Raw genomic sequence first — 24296 nt, forward strand, 5'->3', positions numbered from 1 at the left:
GGGGAGTTTCTTGCCTTTTGGGAGGTCTGAGGTCTTCTGCCAGCGTTCAGTAGGTGTTTTGTAGCAGTTGTTCCATATGTTGATGTATTTCTGATGTATTTGTGGGGAGGAAGGTGATTTCCTCGTGTTACTCTTTGACCATCTTGAAGCTCCTCCCCTACCACATCTTCTTTATCCATTCATCTGTTGAAGGTCATTTAGGTTGTTTCCATGAAAGACACACTTTTCCTTACTAATCTCCTGGTTCAACAAGTAGTGGATACAAAGCAGAAAATTGTAATAATAATACAATTTGGAAAGATTTGTTTTATCCCCATTGGAAAATAAAATAAAATTTCAGTTTGTTTTTAGTTAACTAGAAGGTTGTGTTCTCAAAATCAGCTTTAAACAGGTGGAATAACTATTTTCTAAGCATTTTAGCTAGTGGAAATTTTATAGATAATGCTGATGGTCTGGACAGATTGTGTCAGAAAAATGTTTAGTACATATTAAAAATGAGTGAGGAAGCAAGAAGAGACCAACGTCATTAACTCAACAAACTCTTACTAATTACTTAAGATATGCTGGGCTTTGGGAACACAAAATAATTTTGGAGTGTTTTCACACATATAATTTCACTGATATTTCCAACTTAATGGTGGAAGGAGTTCAAAAATGGTTCATATGATTGAATAAACATCTTTCTGACTATCAAAATTTAATCCACTGGGATGTCACCCAGGGCTGGAGAAGATGAATTTACTCTTGCCTCCGTGTGATTCAAGAAGATTTTTTACATTAATATAGCTGCCAATGTGTGCAGTTTGCATTAAGAAAGCAGTTTACTTACTTGATACGATTTTGTTTATTTCATGCAGAGTTTAAGTTATTGGGGGCCTCCATAAATGTTTGGTAAATGGGTAAATGAATGAACAAGCAGTATAGTATTTCCACTTTGAAAGAATTTGTCTAATTGATTAAATCTAAATGGGTCACTGACGTTGTCATCTCTTTGTAGATTTGATATCACAGGAGGATATTTATGAAATTGAAATTGGGTTGTTTTGTTGCCGATCTTGTGTGACAAGAAAATCTTTGAAGGAGCACATTGTCCATAAATTAATTTCACTGCTTTTTAAAATGTTTCTCTTTCTCTAGATTTTAGTGCCAGTTATTTCTAATAAGAACAACCATAAATCCTGGTCCTGTTTTATTTCACAAGACATGGAACGTCACATAGAAGTCATGAAAAATAAAATGCATATTTTTAGGGGCAAAATGTTGAGAAGAACTCTGCTACCAATTCCCACTATTGCAGGAAATGTTGACCTGGATCAGAAATATTCAGAGACCAAGTACGTAATGATATGGTTTACACAGGATATCAACATGGAGAGCCAACACACCCATTTAATATCATACCCCCAGGAAACTGTTAGCAAAATATCAGAATTATTATAACTACAGCATATTTTAAAAAATAATGTACAGAAACACCATATATATTATTTCCTTTCAAAGTATTCTTTCTAAAAGCAGACTGTGAAAAAAGCAAGCAGTACCAGTTGCCATAATGTCAACAATACTCTTCTAGTAAAATGCTTTTGAGGACATTATGATTCTTTAACAATTTTTTAAATGTTAGAGACATGCCCATGACAGAATAACAATGTCACAACTCACACTGAGGCTATAAAAATAATAGATCTGATTTTGAAGTATTTATATTTAGAAAACTAGCTTATGGATTCATAAAATACCTATTAAAATTCAAGTTCTATCCTTATTTGGATGAAATGATTCATTTTTGTATTTTTAATCATTTCAGTGTTTGTAGACTAGAGCCAAATGAAAGGACAGTACTACATGCAATTGAATCAGTGGTTATTAAATGGTCACATCAAATCCAGGAAATTGTAGAAAAAGATTTAGTGCAGCCTTTGCTGAATGGTCTTCACTCAAATCCTCAAACTGAACTGGATTTCTGGATGATGAGGAGAGAGAACCTAACATGCATTTATGATCAAGTAAGTTGAGAGCCCTGGAAATTGCTTGCCAGTTGAATTAGCAAAGTCAGTTGTAGAATTTGGTCTCTGAAGCCATGATTAACAGTAATGTTAAAGGTTTAATACACTGTCTTTGAATGACTTAATTGTCCGTTTTCTTATTCCAAAGTTCTGTATGGTATGCATTCTTAAAATTAATGGGGATTAAAAGTAATTTTGCCTTTTTGAGACTATTTTGACAGTAATTGGAAACACTTTTTGGCAAAGAAAGAGTAGTTCCCAAGGGAAATGTTGAAGCTTGTAAGATTTAATTAATCTAGTTGATGTAATTAATTTGGGGAAAGAGTAGATTTTGCTTAGTGGAGAGATGCAACTTTGGAAGAACTAACTGATTCCTCTGCTGGTGTTTGCTTTTAGAAGTTATTCAGTTTAATGGTATAAAAACTAAGACATTCATTCACATGTTCACCTATCTCTTAGAGATTTTCTGAAACAGATTTTATATGGAAAAGTTAATATTTTACATGTATAATAAAATGTATATTAACAGGCTTTTTGAAAATTCAAATTAAGAGCTATAAATGTAAAATAACATACAGGCTTAAGGAAAAAAATTGTTTTTAACTTGAAACCAGGTATGTCTTTGAGTATTAAATACTGTGTGTACTGTGCATGAATGGAATATAATTTAAATATTGCAGAATGCATTTATTTAGTCATTAATCTAGCTTATATATATATATATTTTTTTAATTTTCAATTTAGCTTCAGGCTCCCATTGTCCTCAAAATGGTTAAGATCCTGAAAAATAAGCAAAGCAGCTATTTTCCAACTTTGAAGGGTATCCTCATGGCTGTGAAAAATGGTAAGACTCGTGTTCCTTTGGCCTGGCATCAGTGGTCCCTCCTGATCTGACTCCTGCCTATCTGCTCAGCCTCCTCTACCCTTCTACCCTTAGTGTGCTCATGAAATGACTGCACTTGTCTCTTCTAATGATAAGTCCATCTTAATTATCTGCAGTTTATTCTCCGGCTGTATTAAACCATTTTTCGGGTATATAGTAAGTACCTACCAAAGAGGCTCTAGATTGAACTTTCAATGAGAGTGTATGTGTGTGGAGGGGAAAGGCCTTTGGTGTTTAGCAGCAGGTCATCGAATGCCCAGCACGGAGGTTTTCTAATCAACAGTTGGGCTGCAGTTAGTCCAGCGACTCCCCAGTAGAATCTCTGAATTTGCTTAACATCCACCATTTATTTAACTCATAAGAACGCGAAGTCATCATTGAAGTTTTGGTGAAGATTAAACACACAGAGAGGAGCGTTTGTTTGTCGAATTTTTGAACAGGTAATACATGTACATTGTTAAAACCCAGAAATTATAAACAGGTATTTTTAATTTAAAAAGGAAATTGTGTAAGTGAAAAGTCTCCTTATCTTCCCAGTACCGTTTCACCCTCACCCAGGTGTAACACCCCTCCGTGATTTATTTCTGTTTCTGTTTCTTTAGACATGTGTGAGCAAATACGGATATGATCCATGATACTAAAGTTTTAAACGAAAAAATTGTAAGATAACATGGCCCAATAGCTTGTTTTTGTTTCTAACATGAGAAAATTATTTTTAAATTTTTTCCTATGTAACATGTGGAAGGTTAGGAAATACTTAAAATCTACTTTGAAAATGTTTTGCTATCTCTTTAGGCTTTTCTCCATGAACTCTGTTTGAAAAGAGGCCTTAAGACAAGAGGGCATTAGATCTGTATTTCTATCCCAGATCCACTCAGTACATCTTAAATTTGCTGTGTCCCTGGTTTCTGTTGGCCAACTTGGCATACTAACACCTTCCTTGTATAATTGTTGCAAGAATTAGAGCACTATTTCTCAACCTTGTCACCACTGACGTTTTGCGCAGGGTAATTCTTTGTTGTGGGGAACCACCCTGTGCACTGCGGGGTATTTAGCAGCATCCTTGGCCTCTATCCACTCCTCCCATGCCCGTTGTGACGACAAAAAATGTCTCGAGACATTGCCAAATGACCCTTGGGGAAAAACCTCCCCTGGCTGAGGACCAGTGAATTGAAGACCTAATAAACAGTGCACAGAGTACTAGGCACATAGTGTACCCTCAATAAACAGAAGCTGCTTGCATTTTTTCTGGTAGTAAGATTCACATTTTCTGTGGATAAAACTTCTCCAGGAATGAATCCCAGGGGTCCTCAGAGCCTTTTGAGCATATGGACTGGAGATTCAGGAGAAAACACTTTCAGTACAAGTGGCCCAAAGCCATTCTCAGTTAGAGGTAGAAGGCTCTCCCAAAGACCTACTCGAGGCTTTGTAAAATCACTAGAAGTGCTTATCACATTTTAAGGGCACTTTACCTTTACATGGAATTATTGGATTTTGAAATTAACACTGATGAAAACACACTAATTTCAAAATGTGAGTGCATCTGAGGAAAAAATAGTTCCTGGACCCTCTCTTTCTTCCCAGGTCTTTATTGTTAGGTGGAGAGATTAATTGGTTACATCAAGTAGAGCAACATGGGTGGGTGCATACCTGACTCTGACAGCCAAAAAAAATCTGGCCAGTTTGTTTTGTTTTTGATTTCTGACAGGAGTCTTTTGGGATAACACCAGAAAATAAGGAATTTACTTTCCTTCATTCCCTACCTTCATAAATAAAGCCCATTTTCAATCAAAGGTATTTGTAGCCTCAGGAGTACAATGAAGTCTGATGGAGATCCATTTAGGGTACATTAAAAGGACCAGTTTTAATCAAGAGAAAATTTGGATTAGATTAAGCAGTAATTAATCATTACTATTTTAATGTTGTCTTCATATATAGCTTTTTAAAAAAGTATTCCTTATTCCTACCATGCATAACAATTTTTTAAATTAAGGTAAAATTCACATAACATTAAAAAAACGTTTTTAAAGTGTACAGATTGGTGGCGTTTAGTGTATTCACAATCCCTATTGCCTCTGCCTAGTTCAAAATATTTTCATCACCCATGCTTGACAATTTCAGTAGTTACACTGTGGATAAAAATATAATGGAAAACTTTTTATGGTATGAGTTACTCTTATAGGACACTAGAATGAGATAATAAATGATTCAGTTGTGCTGGTACCAAGTGCGTGGGAGGAGTTAACTTTCTGGTGATGATGCTGGTGAGTCTTCAGTCGTGTTTTACTTGTGAGTACCTACGCCTGGGCTCTCCTTGAAGGGTTGTTACAGCCGGACAGTGTCGATGGTAGGGTAAGTGTTATAAACAGAAAGAGGCAGCATTTAAGTACAGCCATGTTGTTTTGCATTGTTCTCTTGACCTTGTGAAGTGACTTTAGATAAAAGAGGCTGCCTCACGTTAACGGTGGTTTCCTTTCAGCTCTTCTCGAAGCCCAAGACGTGGAACTTTACCTGAGACCCCTGAGGAGACACCTTCAATGTGTCCAGGAGACGGAATTCCCACAGACCGGTGTATTAATTGCCCCGTTATTTCATACCATCTGTCTGATCTGGAGTCATTCCACGTTTTATAATACCCCTGTTCGGGTTATAGTTCTATTGCAAGAGTTTTGTAATCTCTTCATTGACCGGGTATGTAGCATGAAAAACATAGGAACAATAAGAATTATTGCCGTGTGGTAGGTTTTATGAGATCAAGGAGGAATGAATAAATCCAGTCTACAGAACACCTTTTTCCCTTTTCTTTTTTCATAAGACTTTTACGGTAACAAAGGCCAGATGACTTTCTATCCTAAAAGGCAAAGGAGCTCTGGAAATAAGTCAGATGCAGTCAAGGGACAGGTTGTTACTGGATTGTTTGTTTAATATCCTACCTTTCTTCAAAAGAGATTTAAGGCAGCTTCTAATAAAAGGCACACACACGTAGTACTTTCTTTGTAGCTTTCCCTTTGGTTTCCACAGGAACACTGGCTGAAGGAAGAATTGGAAAGGGAAGTAAGAGAATCTGGCAGAAAAAAAATGATCCTCCAAAAGTAGTAGTAGAATTATATTAAAAGAATTCTGATTCATGGTTGATCTTTAAAAATCTTGTTTATAATTGTTTCTCTACTCTTAACTTGCAAAATGTTGAAAAAAAATTGGACTGCTTTCTCATCCTGTGGGAACTTTAATTACTCTCGTGTCCATAATATCAGAGAATATTTCATAATTTGAGAGCTAAAAGATACTTGCAGGGCATATCATCCAGTGATTCTTTGTCGAGGGCGTGTGTGTCTTAGTCTGCTTGAGTTGCCATAACAAAATACCACAGGCTGTGTGGCTTTATTTTCAGGAATTGCTTTCTCACATTTTTGGAGCCTGGGAGACCAGATCCAGGTGCCAGCATGGTCGTGTTCTGACTAGAGCATTCTTTCTGGCTTGCAGATAGCTGCCTTTTCTCTGTGCCCTCACACTGAAAGATCTCCCTCTTCCTCTTTTTAAAAAACCACAGTCCTGTCAGATCAGGGTCCTGCCCTCATGACCTCATTAACCTTAATTACCTCCTAAAGATTCTATCTCCAGGTGGTCACATTGGTGGTTAGGGCTTCAACACAGGCGCTTTTTTGGAGGGGGAGTCACACTTTAGTCCATAGCAGGGTCTATATCAGGGTGTGTGTCTGAACACCTAAGGAGTTTTTGTAAAACAGATGCCAGAGAATCAGAATCTGTGCATATGGCTTAGCCTTTGAGTTGCTAAGTAAGAGCACTTCCTATGAGAATTGGATCGTTTCCAGCTGCAACTGGCAAACTGAAGCAGAAAAAGAGAAGTGTGTAAGTTCATGTGAACTGGGAAGTCTAAGAGGACAAAGACTTGAGGATTAGCTTGCTCCAGGGGACACAGATGATAATTTTAAAGCTCTGTTTTGCTCGTTTGTGTTTGACTTGATTCTCAGGCTCTCATCACGTGTTAACCAAGGTGGCTTTTGGTAGCACCAGATGGATATCCTTCTAGTAGAGGAACTTCCCTGTAAAGAGGCTGACTTTGTTTTTCGTTCTGGACCAGTGGGTTTTATTTTTCACTCCTGGAACAAACATGTGGCCAGGAAGATAGGATATCTTGGACAGGCCTGGATCACTAGCTCAGGGAAGGGTGGGCAACTGTGATTGACCTAAATCCCTGATCTAGTCTAATGCTTCTCAGGGATTTTCACCTCATGACTCAAATAGAAAATTAAAAATTTTCATTGCATGGTGGGGTAAAATTGGAGGGGACTGGGAACCCTGAAAATCTGCTCGTAGACAGGGCAAGCTGCTTGGAGTTTCTGCTGCCCCAGGCCCCAGAACCTTGCTTTTCTAAATGTTAAAGAGAACAGTGTTGTAGCAGAAACTGGGGAACTGTGTTCCATTCTAATCCCTATACTTTTTCAGATGAATTAATGGAAACTTGAAAGATATCATTTGTTCACTTTGGTTGAGCATTTAGGGGGAAATCCAAATTAAAGAACAGGTTTCCTGACTTGTAGTTTACTGTTTCTGGAATACGTATGAAATTGAGGTGTGCATGTGTGTCTTCCTCTCTGCTTCCAAAGAGGTGGAATGGTGTATGGAAAGGGCTTTGGGCTCAGACCAACCAGGATTCAAATCTAATTGAACCAGGGGACTTCCCTGGTGGTCCAGTGGTTAAGACTCCACGCTTTCACTGCTGAGGGCCCGGGTTCAATTCTTGGTCGGGGAACTAAGATTCCACAAGCTGTGTGGCACAGCTGAGAAAAAAAAAAGATCAAGTTGAACCATTTTAGAGTAGTTAAATCACTTTTCCGAGCCTCACTTTCCACGCTTGTAAGTGCCCTGTTCATGGGCTTTTGTAAAGATCAAAAGAGAGAACCTCAGTGAAATGCTATGTGTGGCATTTAACAGAGACTCAGTAAAAGTTAGTTCCAAACTCTTGCCTTACAAAATAGTTGCAGCTGTTGATAGGATATAACAGGTCTGTTCCTTGCTATATTTTAACATCTCTTCTGGCTTCCTTCTATTTCTCTATTGTGCAGACTCAGTTTTGCTCTTTTGTTAAGTGAGTGCACTGCGTCCTAATGGCTTGGATCTCCATGTGAAAGGCTTTGATCCCTACTGCAGGATTAACCACTGTGACCACCGCTTCTCCCAAACGCCTTTTGAGGGATCCTCATCTCATTTTGAGAATGATCCAAACTTTTACTGCAAAGCCCTGTTAGTGTAGAAACCTCAAACGTTGTCATTCACTATTGTAGTTGGCTTGCAAGGAGCCCTGGTTACCTGTAAGCCTATAAACCTATTATCCCCGGCTCCTAGGCTGTGTCAATGACCAGAGTTTGCCAAGCTCCCAAGGAAATAATGTCGTTTCTCTTATTCCTTAGTTACTATTCCTGGCTTATGTCCAAAGGTTCCGTTGACCTGATTTCCTAGATTCTCCAAGTGGACTTTGTAGTAAATCTGCCCCAACATGTTAGGAATCAAAAATGGGCAGTGAGTCAGTTTTCATACCCGGGTTCTCTGAAGAGCTAAACTCCGCACTACATGCCACCACCCCCAGTCGTTTGCTGTCTAACTTACTTTTAATACTTATTTAACAAGCTCTGTATAGGGCCTCTTATTTGCCAGAATTCTTCTAAGCCCTTTACAAGAATCTACGAATTTAATTCTCTAGCAACACTATGATATAGGTGCTATTAGTAGATACTTTCTGTATTTAAAAAAAAACAAAACAAAACCCTGAAGTTCAGAGAAGATAAATAGCTTTCTCAAGGTCACCCAGCTGACAGAGTTCCTACTCATTTTGCTCCATATTTTAATGTAAGTTTTTATTTCTAATTAATATGTGGTGTATGAATAATTGTAAAATACTCTCATTGCATAAAATTTATAACAAAGGAAATAGTCCTGCAGTTCTATCACCCTAAAATTCAGCATTTAAAAATTTTTCTTTTTCCAAAACTTACATGTATTCATGCATTTTATCATAATTCTTTTTTTTACTGGCTTCTTGAAAAATGATTGCTATTTTTGGATATTTACATTGCTTCCAGCCTCCTGTATTATAAACAACATGCAGAAAACAACTCTATGCAGAAATCCTTTTCGTTAACTTGGATAATGGGCTTAATATAAATTCCTGATGTTGATCAAGGGGTACAATCTTTTCATGACTATTGAACGCTATTTGATATTTACAAATTCTTTTCTAAAAGATTATGTTAATTATATTGCTATTATCAATGTGGAAAAAGTTTTAGTATAATTCAGCAGCTTTGAGCATTACCAGCTTTAAAAAATTTGCAGTGATTCATTGGGTGTACACTTGTACCATGTTATTTCTTAATTTTGTACGTTGCATGATTTGTGTGGTTACACATTTTATGTGCCTTTTATAATTTTCTTATATCGTTTTCATGTACTTTGTTTCTGTGAATCTGTAGACTTCAACGTGTTTATGAAACGTTTGAACCCTTGCTGTGTTATACGTCAGAAGTCATAAGCTGGCATTCTGTCAACTGCCTTTGGCCAATGCACTGTTTTTATTTTGCATAGTGTTTTGAAATTTAAAAAAAAATTGTTGCTGATGCTTAAATTGAGTAGGTCTCCTTGAATTTACAACATCGCAGCCTCTACTGAAAAGTCAGATCTCACTGCATTGGCTCTTGCATCCCCATTGACACAGTCAGCTGCTAGAGCTTCACGTACCCCTTTAGATGGGTCACGTGCTGTCCAGCTGATCATGGTCTCCACTGTTCATTGTTCCTGATCTGCTTCACTCGTCGTCATCATCTGCCTGATCTTTCTAGGCAGTCCAGGCACGGTCAGAAATCCTTTGCTACTTTAAAAGCAAATGTGTTTCTCTTTACTCGTTTTCTGGCAGTAACCATTTACATAGTTATTTAGTCCAGACATATAAAAGGCATTATCTGACCACCTTGGATGATGGCACACTTGAGCTTTGGTAATGGTGTCTTTTTTTAGTGCCTTGCTTCTCTTCCCTGGTTACCTGACTCTACTCCCTGTTCATTGTGAGTCATTACCACTCGAGGCCCTCCACTCTCTCTGTTCTGTGGCTTGGTGTCCCTGTTGTGGATATTCTCATTCACAAGATCCTAGGTGATGAGGAGTTTAAGTCTGTGAGGTTGAGCTTGAAGACGAAATGGTAGGATTGAGCAAAAGTAAGAGTCCATAACAGCACATAAATAAGACAAAAGAAGCTGGGAGACAGGCATCAAGCTAACATGCTATCAAAGTATCACAATGTTGTAAATCAACAATGCTCCAATATATAATAAAAATTAACTGAAACTAACATCCTATCATTGATAAATTGCTTACTTGATTAATTGGCTTATCAATAAAATAAACTGGTTAGCAGTATTTTAATTTATAAGGCCTCTGAAGTGGGACCAATTCGTCATAAATCCAGTGGTTTTATTGTTGGTTTGTCCTGATACTACTTAGTATGAGAGAATAGAGAGAGGTGGTGTGGTTGGGTGTGCTCCAGGGAGCTACTGTGGGAATCAGAAAAGAATTCAGAGGTTAGGAGCTAAAAGGAATCTTTTGAGGTTCGCTTGTTTCATCTCTCCTTTTTTGTAGATAAGGCAACTGAGATCCTCTCAGAAAATTTAGCTAATGTCACAAAAGCAGTTAGTGGTCCCTAACTGGACCACAGCCAGGCCTCCTGCCCCTGCTGATGCTTTTTCCCCTCGCATAACCTGCTGCCCAGTGGAAGGGTATCTAGAATGGTTTTCTGATCTAGGATGCTGAGTACCATAACCTTGTCTTAGGAGGTCTTATTCAGCAGTGGGCTCTGTGAGCAGAAAGCTCATCGCTGTGATTGCCTCATCTATGTGAGGGTCAGACGAGAAGTACAGGGGTGAATATAAGGATGGCTTGCCCAAAGGGAGGTTACTTCAGATGTAGGTAGTTAGGTTGCAGGGGGCTGCTGAAACAGATGGCAATGGAGTCACCACTGTAGATTGTTTTAGCTTCCTAAAAGGACACGTTTACTATAAAGAATACATATAGATGAAGGCCTATGGAATCCCTATCCTGTACCCATGTGTAAACTGTTAGAAAGCTCACGTTGCTGAGAGATTACTGATAGTTCTCATCCCTGTTCTGGGTGAAATGTTAACAGCCTTCAGGGAGAGGTTAATTTTCCATCCAGCCTGAGTGAGAAATAAGAGCATAGGTTGGAAATCTACAGCTAGAATTGAAGGAATTAGTTAGTAGGCTTTTTAGACACCAAATGAATGATATTCTTACTACTTTACACATTTATGGCACAGGGTCTATATTTCATGTAAAACCATAACCATTATTGGGAGACGGAGGACAATATGTCTACATTTAGAAAAACATTTCTTCTATCTGCTATGTTGAACCTAATGGCTTTCAATACTTTCTCCATTGAGATCTGTGACAACTTTCTAAGCAACTGCAGCATTAAAGGTGTGCAGTTTAAACCTATAATTTATATGAGGTGAAGGTGCATCAGGATTAGAATTTATAGGTTCCTGAGGCTCCTAAACAGGGAAATTGTGAAAGTTCATAACAAATATGCAAAGGGAAGAACTGAATGATGGTCCTACGAGAGTTGCTACATGAATCTGCTGGTTTTTCTATAATCGTTCTCGCCTTTGCATTTCCACTATTGAAAACTAGTTCATATGTCATATCTCAGCTAGATTTTATGTGCTATAATGAGTTTAAGCCCCCAGAAGAGAAGTCTGCCAACCTAAAAGAATTGCCAATGGTATAATCACCTATGTTAGCTCTTTCTCACCTTTTCAAGTGACCTTGTGCTGCCTGGTAACGTGACCGTATTTTTAAAACACATGGTCTGATAGATTTCCCTTCCTGGCTTATACATTTCTTTATATGAGAAAACAGTTGTGCAGAATATTTGCTGCCAGGAATAGCCATGCAAATTCTGGTTACACAGTTATTGTATCTTTGAAGCTTAGCAAAAATGTAGTCATTGGCAGAATGTTTAATTCCAGAAATTGCAGCGTCTCCTGTAGATGTCTCTAATGTATGCAAGTATGTCATTGAAACCTAAGTGCCTGAATTTCTAGAATTTGTGTTTCCTGTTTTTACAGCATTGCTGGCCCAATTCTAGACATTGTAATTTGAAAATGATTCACTGAAAAAATAAAACAGTTCATTGAAACAGTCATTTTCAGTAAAACTATTAAACATTTTCTTTTTATTGTTTCCTTTCATTGAATCCTAGGCACTAGCTTACCTTTTGCCTGAAGACCTTTTGAGAGGAGACATTGAAGACTCTCTGGAAAAGGTGCAGGTGGCCATTAACATCTTAAAGACTTTCAAAAATTGTTTTTTTAACTACAGAAAAGGATTGGCCAGCTATTTTAAGGGAAATGAGGTGAAACCATGGGATTTCCAGTCTCATCTGGTGTTTCGTAGATTTGACAAATTTCTCGACCGTTTCGTGAAAATAGAGGTATTCATTTATTGCCTTGTAATTTATTCGTATTGTAGGTTGTTTCAGAAAATCCTATAGCTTTTTATATGATTCAGGGAACAGTTTGTTCTACTTGGGTGGGAGGTAGGAAGTCTGCTTTCCTGGTGATCCTCGTGAGGAGTTTACGAGGCCCGTGCTATCAAGATACAGTAAAAGCTTTAGTTTGTTTAGTTTCAAAGCTTTGTTTGGTTTTAAAGCTTTGGCTTCTTTTTTTAAAAAGTTCATTTTTGATTATTTTATTACACTGAGTGTAAGTGAATCTCTATGTACCAGTGACCCTTGTCCTACAGCTTACTACGTTCCTAGAAAATGGTTGTAAATCAGGAAGCTACAAAATAACCCCTTTTTTCCTTTACATGTTTGATGGTTTTATTGGGATTCCAGAGCTGAAAACCCATTTGATAACCTAAAATATCATGGTAACTTTTAGTATATAAATATATATGTTATACTTTTCAAATATTACAACTATTCATAAAAATAGATGAAAAGAACATGAAAACATGTGCTTTGTATAAATGTTTTAAATGCCAAAACAAACATGAATTACATACATATAAACACACACAACAACTTGTATGGAGCCAACTGGCTAAGGTGTTTGTTTTTGTTTTTGTTTTTTTTCATCTTGAACTGCCTTATTTTCTTTGTAAAACTCTTTCTAGCAAGTTTGGGCTTTTTTGTTGATAGATTTGTTGAATTTCATTCAAAATTAGAGCTTTATGTTTTGAAAATTCTCATCACTTAAGCAGCCTTAATGCCTCTTAAAGTTTGAATGCTAAATTCCTGACTCTGGGTAACTTGCACCACCCTTTCATAGCAGTCTCTTAAGCTCCGTTTCAATAAGAGAGCCCATCACTGCAGTGTTGGTGGCTGAAAATGAGTTTTGGATCTCACCCGGACGTCTGACTTATGATTAGAAGGATATGAAATTAGAGAATCAAATGTTTAAGTATGGTAAGCTAGGTGTTGCCTGTACTGCTTGATAATTTTCAGTCCATGTGAAAATGGGAGTATGATTTTAAAAGTAGGCAGTTACTTAGTTCAGTTAAATCATTAATATTCATTTTCTGTTATGTAAGTGTCCATTGACTCACTGATTTTGAATGTTGGAAAATGTTCTTTCTTTGAAACTTTAAAATGTTCTTTTCCTACTCAAGAGGGTGGAAAAATCTTTATGATGTTTTTTCAAAGGATATATTTGTCACCATATTGGAATTTGAAAAGCTGGAAAGACTTGAATTTGGCGGTACCAAGGGAGCAATTTTAAATGGACAAATCCACGAGATGAGTGAAGAATTTATGGAACTCTGTAAGATTTTCAAACAGAGCACATATGACCCATCTGATTACAATAACATGGTAATACTGTATCTTTGTGTTTTCAATTTCATAGAATAGTATTTTAAAGCTGGGAAGGACAGTAGGTCACAGTGATAATAGGTCCCATTCAGTCCAACCTCTCCCGGATGAAAGAGGGGAAATGACTTGTCTGAGGTCTCTCATTTACTTAGTGGTAGATCAGGGACCAGAAGTTAGGTCCCTAACTTTTGCATTTCCAGTTCAGAATATTTTAAACTGTTTCTAATATAACAGGGGACCTCAGTCTGGATTTGTCTCTTGTTGATGTATAGTGAAAAGGAACTTTCCATATTAACTCATTTAGATCTGATTATCTGGTGTCCATGTAACTTGTGTGTTTCATTTTAGCCTTTTCTTGAATCATTAGGTAAATTTTTCATCTACTTGAATATTTAGTTTCACCTCTTTCATTTTGTATATTATTAACATGTATGTTGTCTGAAAAAGAGGGAAGCTTTCAGGTTTAAGCTGCTTGTTTTCTGTCACTGCCAGCAGGTTAGGAGCCAGGGAGTTCCTGTGAGCATCCCTGCAGCTCTAGGATAAAAATAGCTTCATTTTAGTGGTTTGCCATGACAGTGAATCCCAGGTACCAAAAAAAAAAAAAAAGATTACCTCTCGTCGTCATTGTTTTTTTGTGGAATGTGAATTTATTCACTATTATGTGTATATTGGGCCAAATAATTGACTCTCTGAAGTGTACAAGTACAGTATGTTAGCTTTGTAAGGACATGGTTAGCAAACTTAATCCTTCTGAACTGCTGACAGTTTTTGGGAAGTGGAGTTAATGGTAAGAAAGATATGGTCATTGTGTGTCCTGCTAATTTGTGGAAAAGTAAGAGAAACCTAGATCTGTGGTGATGATCTAGGGGATGCGTGAGCTCATCCCCAGAGCCTGGTAAGTAAGATGTCTGGCACCCTGCAGGCATTCAGTGAATATGGACAGGATGGGACTCTTGCGGGGGCTTGATTTAGCTCTTCTGAGCAACTAAGCAGAGGAGCGTGAAACCCAGCGTGCACAGGACCGTCGGGTGCAATCGAGTTTCAGGAGAGCCTTGATTTGCTCATGATTACAAATCCTGGCAGGTTTTCAGTGTGCCAGGGTTGGAGGACATGGCTGAGTTTAGCTGGTGTCGCTTCCCTGGTAGTGCTAAAGGTCCTGAATTTATCCCCGTGTCTGCCCAAACCCTGCACAGTCACAAACATAGAATAGAAAATTCACTTGCCCTTCACTCACACACACACACACACACACACACGCACACGCACACGCACACACACACACACACGCACACACATCTGCTTGGTATTTGTATTTAGTAGAAAATGGGCAAGGTTTACCTGTGATCTCCAGATCTCGGTTAGAGACATCGATAACCTGCCCTCGAAGTTCCCCTCCATCCTTTTATCTGATTACTGTATCCTGCTTTAGAATATAATTTAAAAGCTCCTTGACTTTGGTTATTCCTCGAAATCAAAATGTGAATTAACTAAAAGTTCACTTAATTGGTGTGCTTATGTCAAAGATGACCTTTGCTTTTTTTGAATGTGTCTTGGTTATCACTGTTGCCTCAGAATATTGCAATGATTATATATTTTTGCTTAATAAACTGTTCATTTGGGGGCTTTTTAGCTGAGTTTCGTTGTGTTCTGGTTTTTATGATGAAATCAGCTGGTAATTTTTAGGAGATATTATGTTAGCAAACTACCTGCAAAATCATATATTCATACAGGTGTTTCCCCATGACAGTATCCCCATGACACATGCCCACCCCTATGCCCTTCCTCTCCCACTTCGCACACCCCTCTGCATTCCCCGATCCCCAATGAATAGTGCTAATGTAACTGTCCAGTGTATCATAGTCAGCCTTCCTGCCCTCTGGTTTAGAAATGGTTTACATATGTTCTGGTAAATTAAAGAAACAGTGACTGGTAATTTGCTTTTGAAAATGCTGGGGTTTTTTTGTTTTGTTTTTTTTAAGAAGATGTTGGGGGTAGGAGTTTATTAATTAATTTTTGCTGTGTTGGGTCTTCGTTGCTGCACGCGGGCTTTCTCTAGTTGCGGCAAGCGGGGGCCACTCTTCATCGCGGTGCGCGGGCCTCTCACTATCGCGGCCTCTCTTGTTGCGGAGCACGCGCTCCAGACGCGCAGCCTCAGTAGTTGTGGCTCATGGGCCCAGCTGCTCCGCGGCATGTGGGATCCTCCCAGACCAGGGCTCGAACCCGTATCCCCTGCATTAACAGGCAGATTCTCAACCACTGCGCCACCAGGGAAGTCCGGAAATGCTGTTATTTATGTCTCTCTCTTCATTCATCTCAAGCCTATCGATCAGGCTTTGAGCCTTTATTGGTGTGACAGAAGTTCTGCCACTATGGTCTATTTACAGAAGATGGGGATTTCTCAGGTGTGTCCATAAAAATGTTCTTGGGTTTCTGAATTATTAGAACTGAATATAAAGGTCACTTTAGGTATTTGCTTTGACTTCTTCCTGTGGGACTCTTTGACACCCAGACAATTAGGGGGAGAGACTTGCTTCCTAATTTATTTAATTGAAACATGTAACATTGTGCATATTTAAGATGTACAGCATGTTAATTTGATACATTTATACATTTTAATAGCCAACGTAGTGATTATTAGCACCTCTATCGTGTTGCATAATTATCCTTTCTTTTTTGGTGGTGGAAATCATTAAGTTGTAGTCTCTTAGCAAGTTTGATGTTAGTGAATATAGACAACAATTTGTATCATATTGAACTTGATAAGAGACTTGCTTTCTTAATTGTATTTAACTGATGGGCAGGTGACTTGAGGCTCAGTAACTTGGTTTTTACCAACATTCTGAGGTGTTGCTTGATTAAATAAAATTCCCTAGATAACTAAGCAACGATGGTGGATATTCTTGAGAGTAACCTCTTGGCTCCACTAGTGTCTGTTGATGAGCCCATTAATAATTAGTGAACAAGTGTTGGGTGCCAGGCATCACGCCAAACCTTTTCATACATTCCTGCTTAATTCTCGCTATAACCCTGAGAGTGACCGCCCATGCAGATGAGGATATGTAAATTACCTGAGATACACAGTTCCAGGAAGTGGAACAGAGATTCCAACCCAGAACCCTCAACCTAGCCCTTTTTTTTTTTTTTTTTTTTTTTTTGCTGTGCCATGTCAGTTCTTTAGTGTTTATCTCCCTCATTGCATCTTCCTAGAAATGAAGGGAATAAGTTCATCTGGGGCAACTGGAGGAACCCACCTGAGGACCTGTGCCCTGAGGTGGTGTGATCCAAGATGCTGTGGCTATTTTCCTTTTGCCTGCTAGTTTTTAGTAGGAAGGTTGATCCAGGTACCTAGCCTGCCATTACTCCAGGATCTAAAATTCACTTTAAAAGTAGTTATTAATCTATACTAGCTCGTATTCTAGTTCCTACAATTAGTTTTCTGTTCTGTTCTAGTCTCCTGAACTATTTATTAATTCTTTTGCTATTACAGTATGTAGCATTTAAAAATTTTAACTGCATAAATTTCTTATTAGTCATCTACAGGATTTTCAGGTCTTGCCTGCTTACTTTTCAAGGTAAAATTTATTATTTAAAAACATTACTTACTTGTTCTTTTGGAAAGGTAACATATGCAAAAATGCAAAAATTTAGTCCCCTTCTTCTCACTCCCTGCTTTTCCCCCAGTCTTTCATTTTCCTTCCCCAAGGACATCTACCATTATGAGTTTCTTATATAATGTTCCAGTGATACATGGTGCATGTACTAGTGTTTACATGGGTGTATGTATTTTGAATTCTGTTTTTGCACACATAGCATCCTCTACAGATCATGTGTACCTTTTGTCACTTAATATATTTTGGCAGTCATTCTGTATCACTGCCATAGCATTACCTATTTTGAAAAAAACAATTGTATATTGTTACGTGAATTTATGTATTATTTATTTTTAAGTTATTTAAAGTAGTAGATATCACTGTTTAAAAATTTACTTAGGAGCTTCTTCTGGGAAGATGGAGTAGATGTACTTTTCCGTCTTCCTCTAAGTACAACTACAGTACCGGTCACTGTGTGTAAAAGACACATAAGAAGACTCTGAAAGGTGAAAAGAAGAAGGCAGATGGACCCAAAAGACAACAGAGTGATGAGTTACCTGAATTTCCTTCTTGCCTGAAATAATGCAGACCTAGAGGTGAAGACACTGGCAACCTGGAAACACCAGTGGACACAGACTTTAAAAACCTCAATTAAAGCCTGATCCCTCTCAAGAAAGGGACAGCCTGGCAAGATAGAAAACTTGTAGACTCCAGTCTCTCTAGTCCAGAAAAATATCACAGAAGAAACTGTTCCCTGCCCCCATCCATGCCAGCAAAGACTATATGGGGAGACTAGACTTAGAGCCAATCTGTAAAATGCTACCCCACCCAGTCCACACCTCCACTGGGGTGGTATCAGTGATGGCCAAGTAGGGAGTCATGATTTTCATCCTAGCTAGCCAGTTATGAGCTCACTCTCTGTGCTGTTAGTGGAGAACACATGAGAATCCTGAATTTCTTTCCTCCCCCAGCAGCGTCCTTTACCCCACTAGGGTAGTGTCACAGGAAGCCTCTAGAAAGTCGGTGCTTTCACCATGACCAAATGGTAACCAGGTCACCAGTACTGTGACATCTGTGGAGACCACATGGGAAACTGGAACACCCAGCCATAACAGGAACTCCCCACCCTTAGGTATTAATGGTTGCTGAGTGGAGAAACTGGACTTCTGTCTCCACTTGACAGTAAAGGGGCCAGAGCAGTATTGTAGAATGCTAGCAAAAACTGAAGGTTTAAATAAAATCCTGTCTCATAATATGAAACATAGGATGAAAACATCCAGGTTCAGTAAAAATTTACTAATTATACCAAGAACCAGGAAGATCTCAACTGAACAAAAAGAGACAACTAATAGATGTCACCATTGAGATAAGACAAGTTAAAATTATCTGACAGGCTTTATAGAGCCATGCCAAAAATGCTTCAACAAGCAATTATCAACATAATGAAACAAATAAAAAATAACCTCAGTAAAGAAATAGAAATTCTCAGCAAAGAAATAGAAGATATAAAAAACAAATTGGAATTTTAGAGCTGAAAAAAATAAAAATACACTGCATAGTGATTGAGTTCAGTGTCAGGATGGAGTGACGGAGGAAAGAATCAGTGAACTGGAAGATGAAACAATAGAAAGCACTCAGTCTGAACAACAGAGAAAGCAGACTGAAAGAAAATGAACAGAGCCTTAGGGACTTGTAAGACTGTAACAGATCTAGCACTAGTGTCCTCAAAGTTCCAGAAAGAGAGGAGAAAGACCATGAAGCTGAAAGTCTCAGAGAAGTAGCTGGAAACCTCCTAAATTTGGCAAGAGACATAAACCTACAGATTCAAGAGGAAATCAGTAGCAGAAAGATAAACCCAGGGATAAACCCAGAGAAATCCATGCCAAGACACATCATAATTAAACTTCTGAAAACTGAAGATAAAAAAATCTCAGAAGTAGTGAGAGAGAAAGGACAACTTACCTAAGCGGAAAAAATGGTTTGCATGGCAGTGGTTTTCTTATCAGAAGTCACGAGGGCCAGAAGGAAATGGCAAAATATTTTTAAGTGCTGAAAGAAAAGAATTGTTAACTCAGAATTCTCTACCCTGTGAAAAATACCCTTCACGAATAAAGGGGAAATCAAGAAATTCTTAGACAAAAAAAAAAAAACAACTAATAATTTGTCACCAGTAGACTGATCCTTAAAGAATGGCTAAAGGAAGTTCTTAATACAGAAAGGAGGAGATAAAGAAGGGAACCTTGGAACAGCAGGAAGAATGTGGTATGCAGAAATAAGTGTAAATACAATAGAATTTCCTTCTCCTCTTGAGTTTTCTAAATCATGTTTCATGGTGGAAGCAAAAATTATAACATTCTCTGTGGTTCTAAATGTATGTACAGAAAGTATTTAAGACCATTATAAGTGAAAGAGAGTGAAGGGATCAAAATAGAAGGGTTTTTTTCTGTATAAAAAACTGTGGTAAAATGTATTTTACATTAAATTTAGCATTTAAACCATTTGTGAGTACAATTCAGTGGCGTTAAGTATATTCACAATGTTGTGCAACCATCACTGCTATCCACTTCCAGAACATTTCATCATCCCAAACAAAAACTTTACACCCATTAAATGATAGCTTTTCATTGCCCCCTCCCCTTGGTACCTGGTAATATCTGTTCTACTTTCTCTCTCTATGAATTTATTTATTTTGGATACCTCATATGAGTGGACTCAAAATAATTCTTTTGTGTGTGGCTTATTTCACTTAGCATAAGCCTTTAATGTTCATCCATATTGTAGCATGTGTCACCATTTCCTTTAATTCCTTTTTAAGGCTAAATCATCCTTTTTAATTTCATTCCTTTTTAAGGCTAAATCTTTTATATATATATATATATATATATATATATACTGTATTTTGTTTATTCATTTATTGATGGATGCTTGGTGGTGTCCGCCTTTTTGGGTCTTGTGAATAATGGTGCTATGAACATTGTTGAGCGAGTATCTGTGTCGTCCCTGCTTTCAATTCTTACGGATACATACCTAGGATTAAAATTGCTGGATCATATGATAATTCTATTTTGAACTGTTTGAGGAATTTCCAAACTGTTTTCCATAGTGGTTGAACTAGTTTGTCTTCCCACCAGTAATGCAGGATTCCAGTGTTACCACATCCGCATCAACAGTTATTATTTTTCATTATTTTGGATAATAGGCATATTAGTATTAGTGGCCATGAAGTGATACTTCATTGTGGTTTGATTTGCATTCCATAATGATTAGTGACGTTGGTCATCTTTTCATGTGTTTATTGGGCATCTTTATGCCTTTGGAGAAATGTCTAGTCAAGTCTTTTGCTCTTTTTTGAATTGGATTCCTTTGTTGTTGGGTTGTAGGAGTTCTTATATTTCGGACATTAACCCCTGATCAGATGTATGATTTGAAAATACTTTCTTCCATTCCATGGGTGGTTTTTCAGACCCATGGTAGTGTCCTTTGATGCACAAAAGTTTTTAATTTTGATGAAGTCAAATTTATCTTTTCTTTTGTTGCCTATGCTTTCAGTGTCATATCCAAGAAATGATTGCTAAATCCAATGTCATGAAGATTTTCTCCAGTATTTTCTCCTCAGAGTTTTATACTTTTAGCTCTTACATTTAGGTATTTGATAAACATTGAGTTAATTTTTGTATATCTTGTAAGGATCTAACTTTGTTGCTCGTAACTAACGTATAGAAGTGCAACTGATTTTTGCATGTTGATTTTGCATCCTGCAACTTTGCTGAATTACCTCTAATAGTGGTTTTGTTTTGTTTTTTGTTTTGTTTTTGGTGCAGAATCTTTAGAGTTTTCTAAGTATAAAATCATGTCATGTATTAACGGAGATAATTTTACTTATTCTTTTTCAGTTTATATGCCTTTTATTTCTTTTTCTTACCTAATTGTTCTAGCTAGTGTTTCCCTAGCTAGTGTTGAATAGAAGTGGTGGAAGTGGAATATCCTTGCCTTGTTCCTGATCATAGGGGGAAATCTTTTAGTCTTTCATCACGGAGTATGTTAGCTGTGGGTCAACTGATTTTTGCATGTTGATTTTGCATCCTGCAACTTTGCTGAATTACCTCTAATAGTGGTTTTGTTTTGTTTTTTGTTTTGTTTTTGGTGCAGAATCTTTAGAGTTTTCTAAGTATAAAATCATGTCATGTATTAACAGAGATAATTTTACTTATTCTTTTTCAGTTTATATGCCTTTTATTTCTTTTTCTCACCTAATTGTTCTAGCTAGTGTTTCCCTAGCTAGTGTTGAATAGAAGTGGTGGAAGTGGAACATCCTTGCCTTGTTCCTGATCATACGGGGAAATCTTTTAGTCTTTCATCACGGAGTATGTTAGCTGTGGGTTCTTCATAGATGGTCTTTATCATGTTAAGGAAGTTTCCTTCCATTTCTAGTTAGTTGAGTGTTTTTATCATTAAAGGGTGTTGAATTTTTTTTTTTTTAACATCAGTTGAGATGATCATGTGGTCTTTTTCCTTCATTCTATTAATGTGGTCTACTGACATTGATTTTTATTTGCCATCCTTGCATTCTGGGAATAAATCCACTTGGTCATGGTGTGTGATCCTTTTAGTATGCTGCTGGATTCTGTTTGCTACTTTTTGTTGAGAGTGTTTGTATCATTATTTATAAGGAATACCAGTCTGTAGTTTTCTTGTAATGTCTTTATTTGGCTTTGGTGTCAGGGCAGTATTTACCTCATAGGATGAGTTATATCTTTAATTTTTTATGGAAGGGTTTGAGAAGGATTGGTATTAATTCTTCTTGAAATGTTTGGTGGTATTCATCAGTAAGCTGTCTGGTCCTAGGCTTTTTTGTTATTGTTGAAGTGTTTTTGATTACTGATTAAATCTCCTTACTAGTTATAGGCTTATTCAGTTTTTCTTTCCTTCATGATTCAGTCTTGGTAGGTTGTGTGTTTCTGTTTGTTCATTTCATCTGTGTTATAGAGTTTGGTGTACACTTGTTCATAGCATATTTTTATAATCCTTTTTATTTCTGAATTACCCAGCATTCATTTTAGTAATTTGGGTTTCTCTCTTTTTTCATTAGTCAATCTAGCTAAATGTCAATTTCATTTTTTTTTCAAAGAGCAAACTTTTGGTTTTGTTGATTTTCTCTATTTTTCTGTTGTTTACTTTCTTTATCTCTATTCCAATCTTGATTTTTTTTTCTTCCTTCTGCTAGCTTTGGGATTAGTTTGCTCTTTTTCAACTCCTATAAGGTATAAAATTAGGTTATTCATTTGAGATCCTTCTTTTTTAATGTATGTGTTTACAGTGATAAATTTTCTCTCTTAACACTGCTTCTGATGCATTCCCTAAGTTTGAGTATGTTGGGTTTTTTCCCCATTTGTCTCAATGTATTCTTAATTTCCTAGATGATTTCTTCCTTGACTCATTGGTTGTGGGAGGTAAGATTTTATGCTTTACTTGAACTGATGATAGATGGCAACATTAGACAGTGATAACTGATGTATATATAATGTAATAAAGTAATATCTAGAGCAATATAAAGAGACAAACTTAAAACACTATAGGTACATCAAATATAATGCTAAAAAATTTCAAATAGAGTTGCAGAAAAACAAAAAACAGAACAAATGGACAGCAAATAAAATGGCAGACTTAAACCCTAACATGGTAATAATTACATTAAATGTAAATGGTATAAGTGCACCAATACAAAGACAGAGATTAGCAGAGTGGATTAAAAAACGTGACCAAATTGTATGTTTTCTTTCAGAAACTCACTTCAAATATAGTCATATATGCAGATTAAAAGTAAACAGAAAAAGACATATCATGCAAACATCAAAGGATAGCAGTAGGGAAAGCAGTAATAGCTATATAAATATCAGGTAAAGTATACTTCATAGCAGGAAAAAAAAAAAAACAAAAGAATACCAGGAAGGGACATTATGTAATGATAAAATAAAAGGGTAAATCTACCAAGAAGACATAGCAATTCTAGATGTGTATGCATCAAACAACAGAGCAGCAAAATATGTGATTCAAAAACTGGTAGAACTGAGAAGGAAAATAGAGAAATCCACAATTCTAGTTGGAGACTTCAGTGCTTCCTTCTCAGCAATTGAAAGAACAACTAGATGAAATATCAGCAAGGATAAAAGAACTCAATACCATCAACCAAGAGGATCTAATTGACATTTATAAAACACTCCATGCCACAACAGCAGAATTCACATTATTTTCGAGTGCTTGTGAAACATGTACCATGATATGCCATATCCTGGGCCATAAGACAAACCTCAACAAATTTAAAAGATATGACATCCTACATAGTATGTTCCTTGATGACAGTGGAATCAAACTAGAAATCAATAATGGAAACCTAACAGGGAAATCTCTAAACACTTAAAGATCACATTTCTAAATATTCCATGAATCAAAGAAGTAGTCTCAAGAGAAATAAAATATAGAGAAATGAATGAAAATGAAAATACAGTATATCAAAATTTGTGGGAACAGCTAAAGCAGTTCTGAGGGATATTTATAGCACTAAATGCATACATTAAAAAAGAAGAAAATCTCAAATCAATAATCTGTTTCCACCCTAAGAACCTAGAAAAAAAGGAGAGCAAATAGATACAGATCAATCAGAAAAAAGGAAATAATCAGAAGAAGTAAAGAGCAAAAATCAATGAAATTGAAAACAAATAATAGAGAAAAGTCAGTGAAAGTAAGAGTTAGTTCTTTGAAAAGACAGAGCTCTAGGAAGACTACAAAGAAAAAAAGACATTACCAATATCAGGAGTAAAAAATAGCTACAATTACATCTTCAAAAGAAATCAATGAAATTGAAAACAAATAATAGAGAAAAGTCAGTGAAAGTAAGAGTTAGTTCTTTGAAA

At 37.0% G+C, this 24296-nt stretch overlaps 1 protein-coding gene across 1 annotated transcript in view; it reads left to right on the plus strand.

The window, feature by feature from the left end:
* DNAH11 (dynein axonemal heavy chain 11) overlaps nucleotides 1-24296 on the plus strand; it is a 326309-nt gene that overhangs the window by 15342 nt on the left and 286671 nt on the right. The window contains 6 exon segments of the mRNA XM_055085043.1: nucleotides 1138-1334; nucleotides 1817-2006; nucleotides 2751-2850; nucleotides 5369-5580; nucleotides 12182-12412; nucleotides 13628-13795. Coding sequence (XP_054941018.1) covers nucleotides 1138-1334; nucleotides 1817-2006; nucleotides 2751-2850; nucleotides 5369-5580; nucleotides 12182-12412; nucleotides 13628-13795 — 1098 coding nt within the window.

This window comes from Physeter macrocephalus, chromosome 5, assembly GCF_002837175.3.
Source record: "Physeter macrocephalus isolate SW-GA chromosome 5, ASM283717v5, whole genome shotgun sequence".
NCBI lineage: Eukaryota > Metazoa > Chordata > Mammalia > Artiodactyla > Physeteridae > Physeter > Physeter macrocephalus.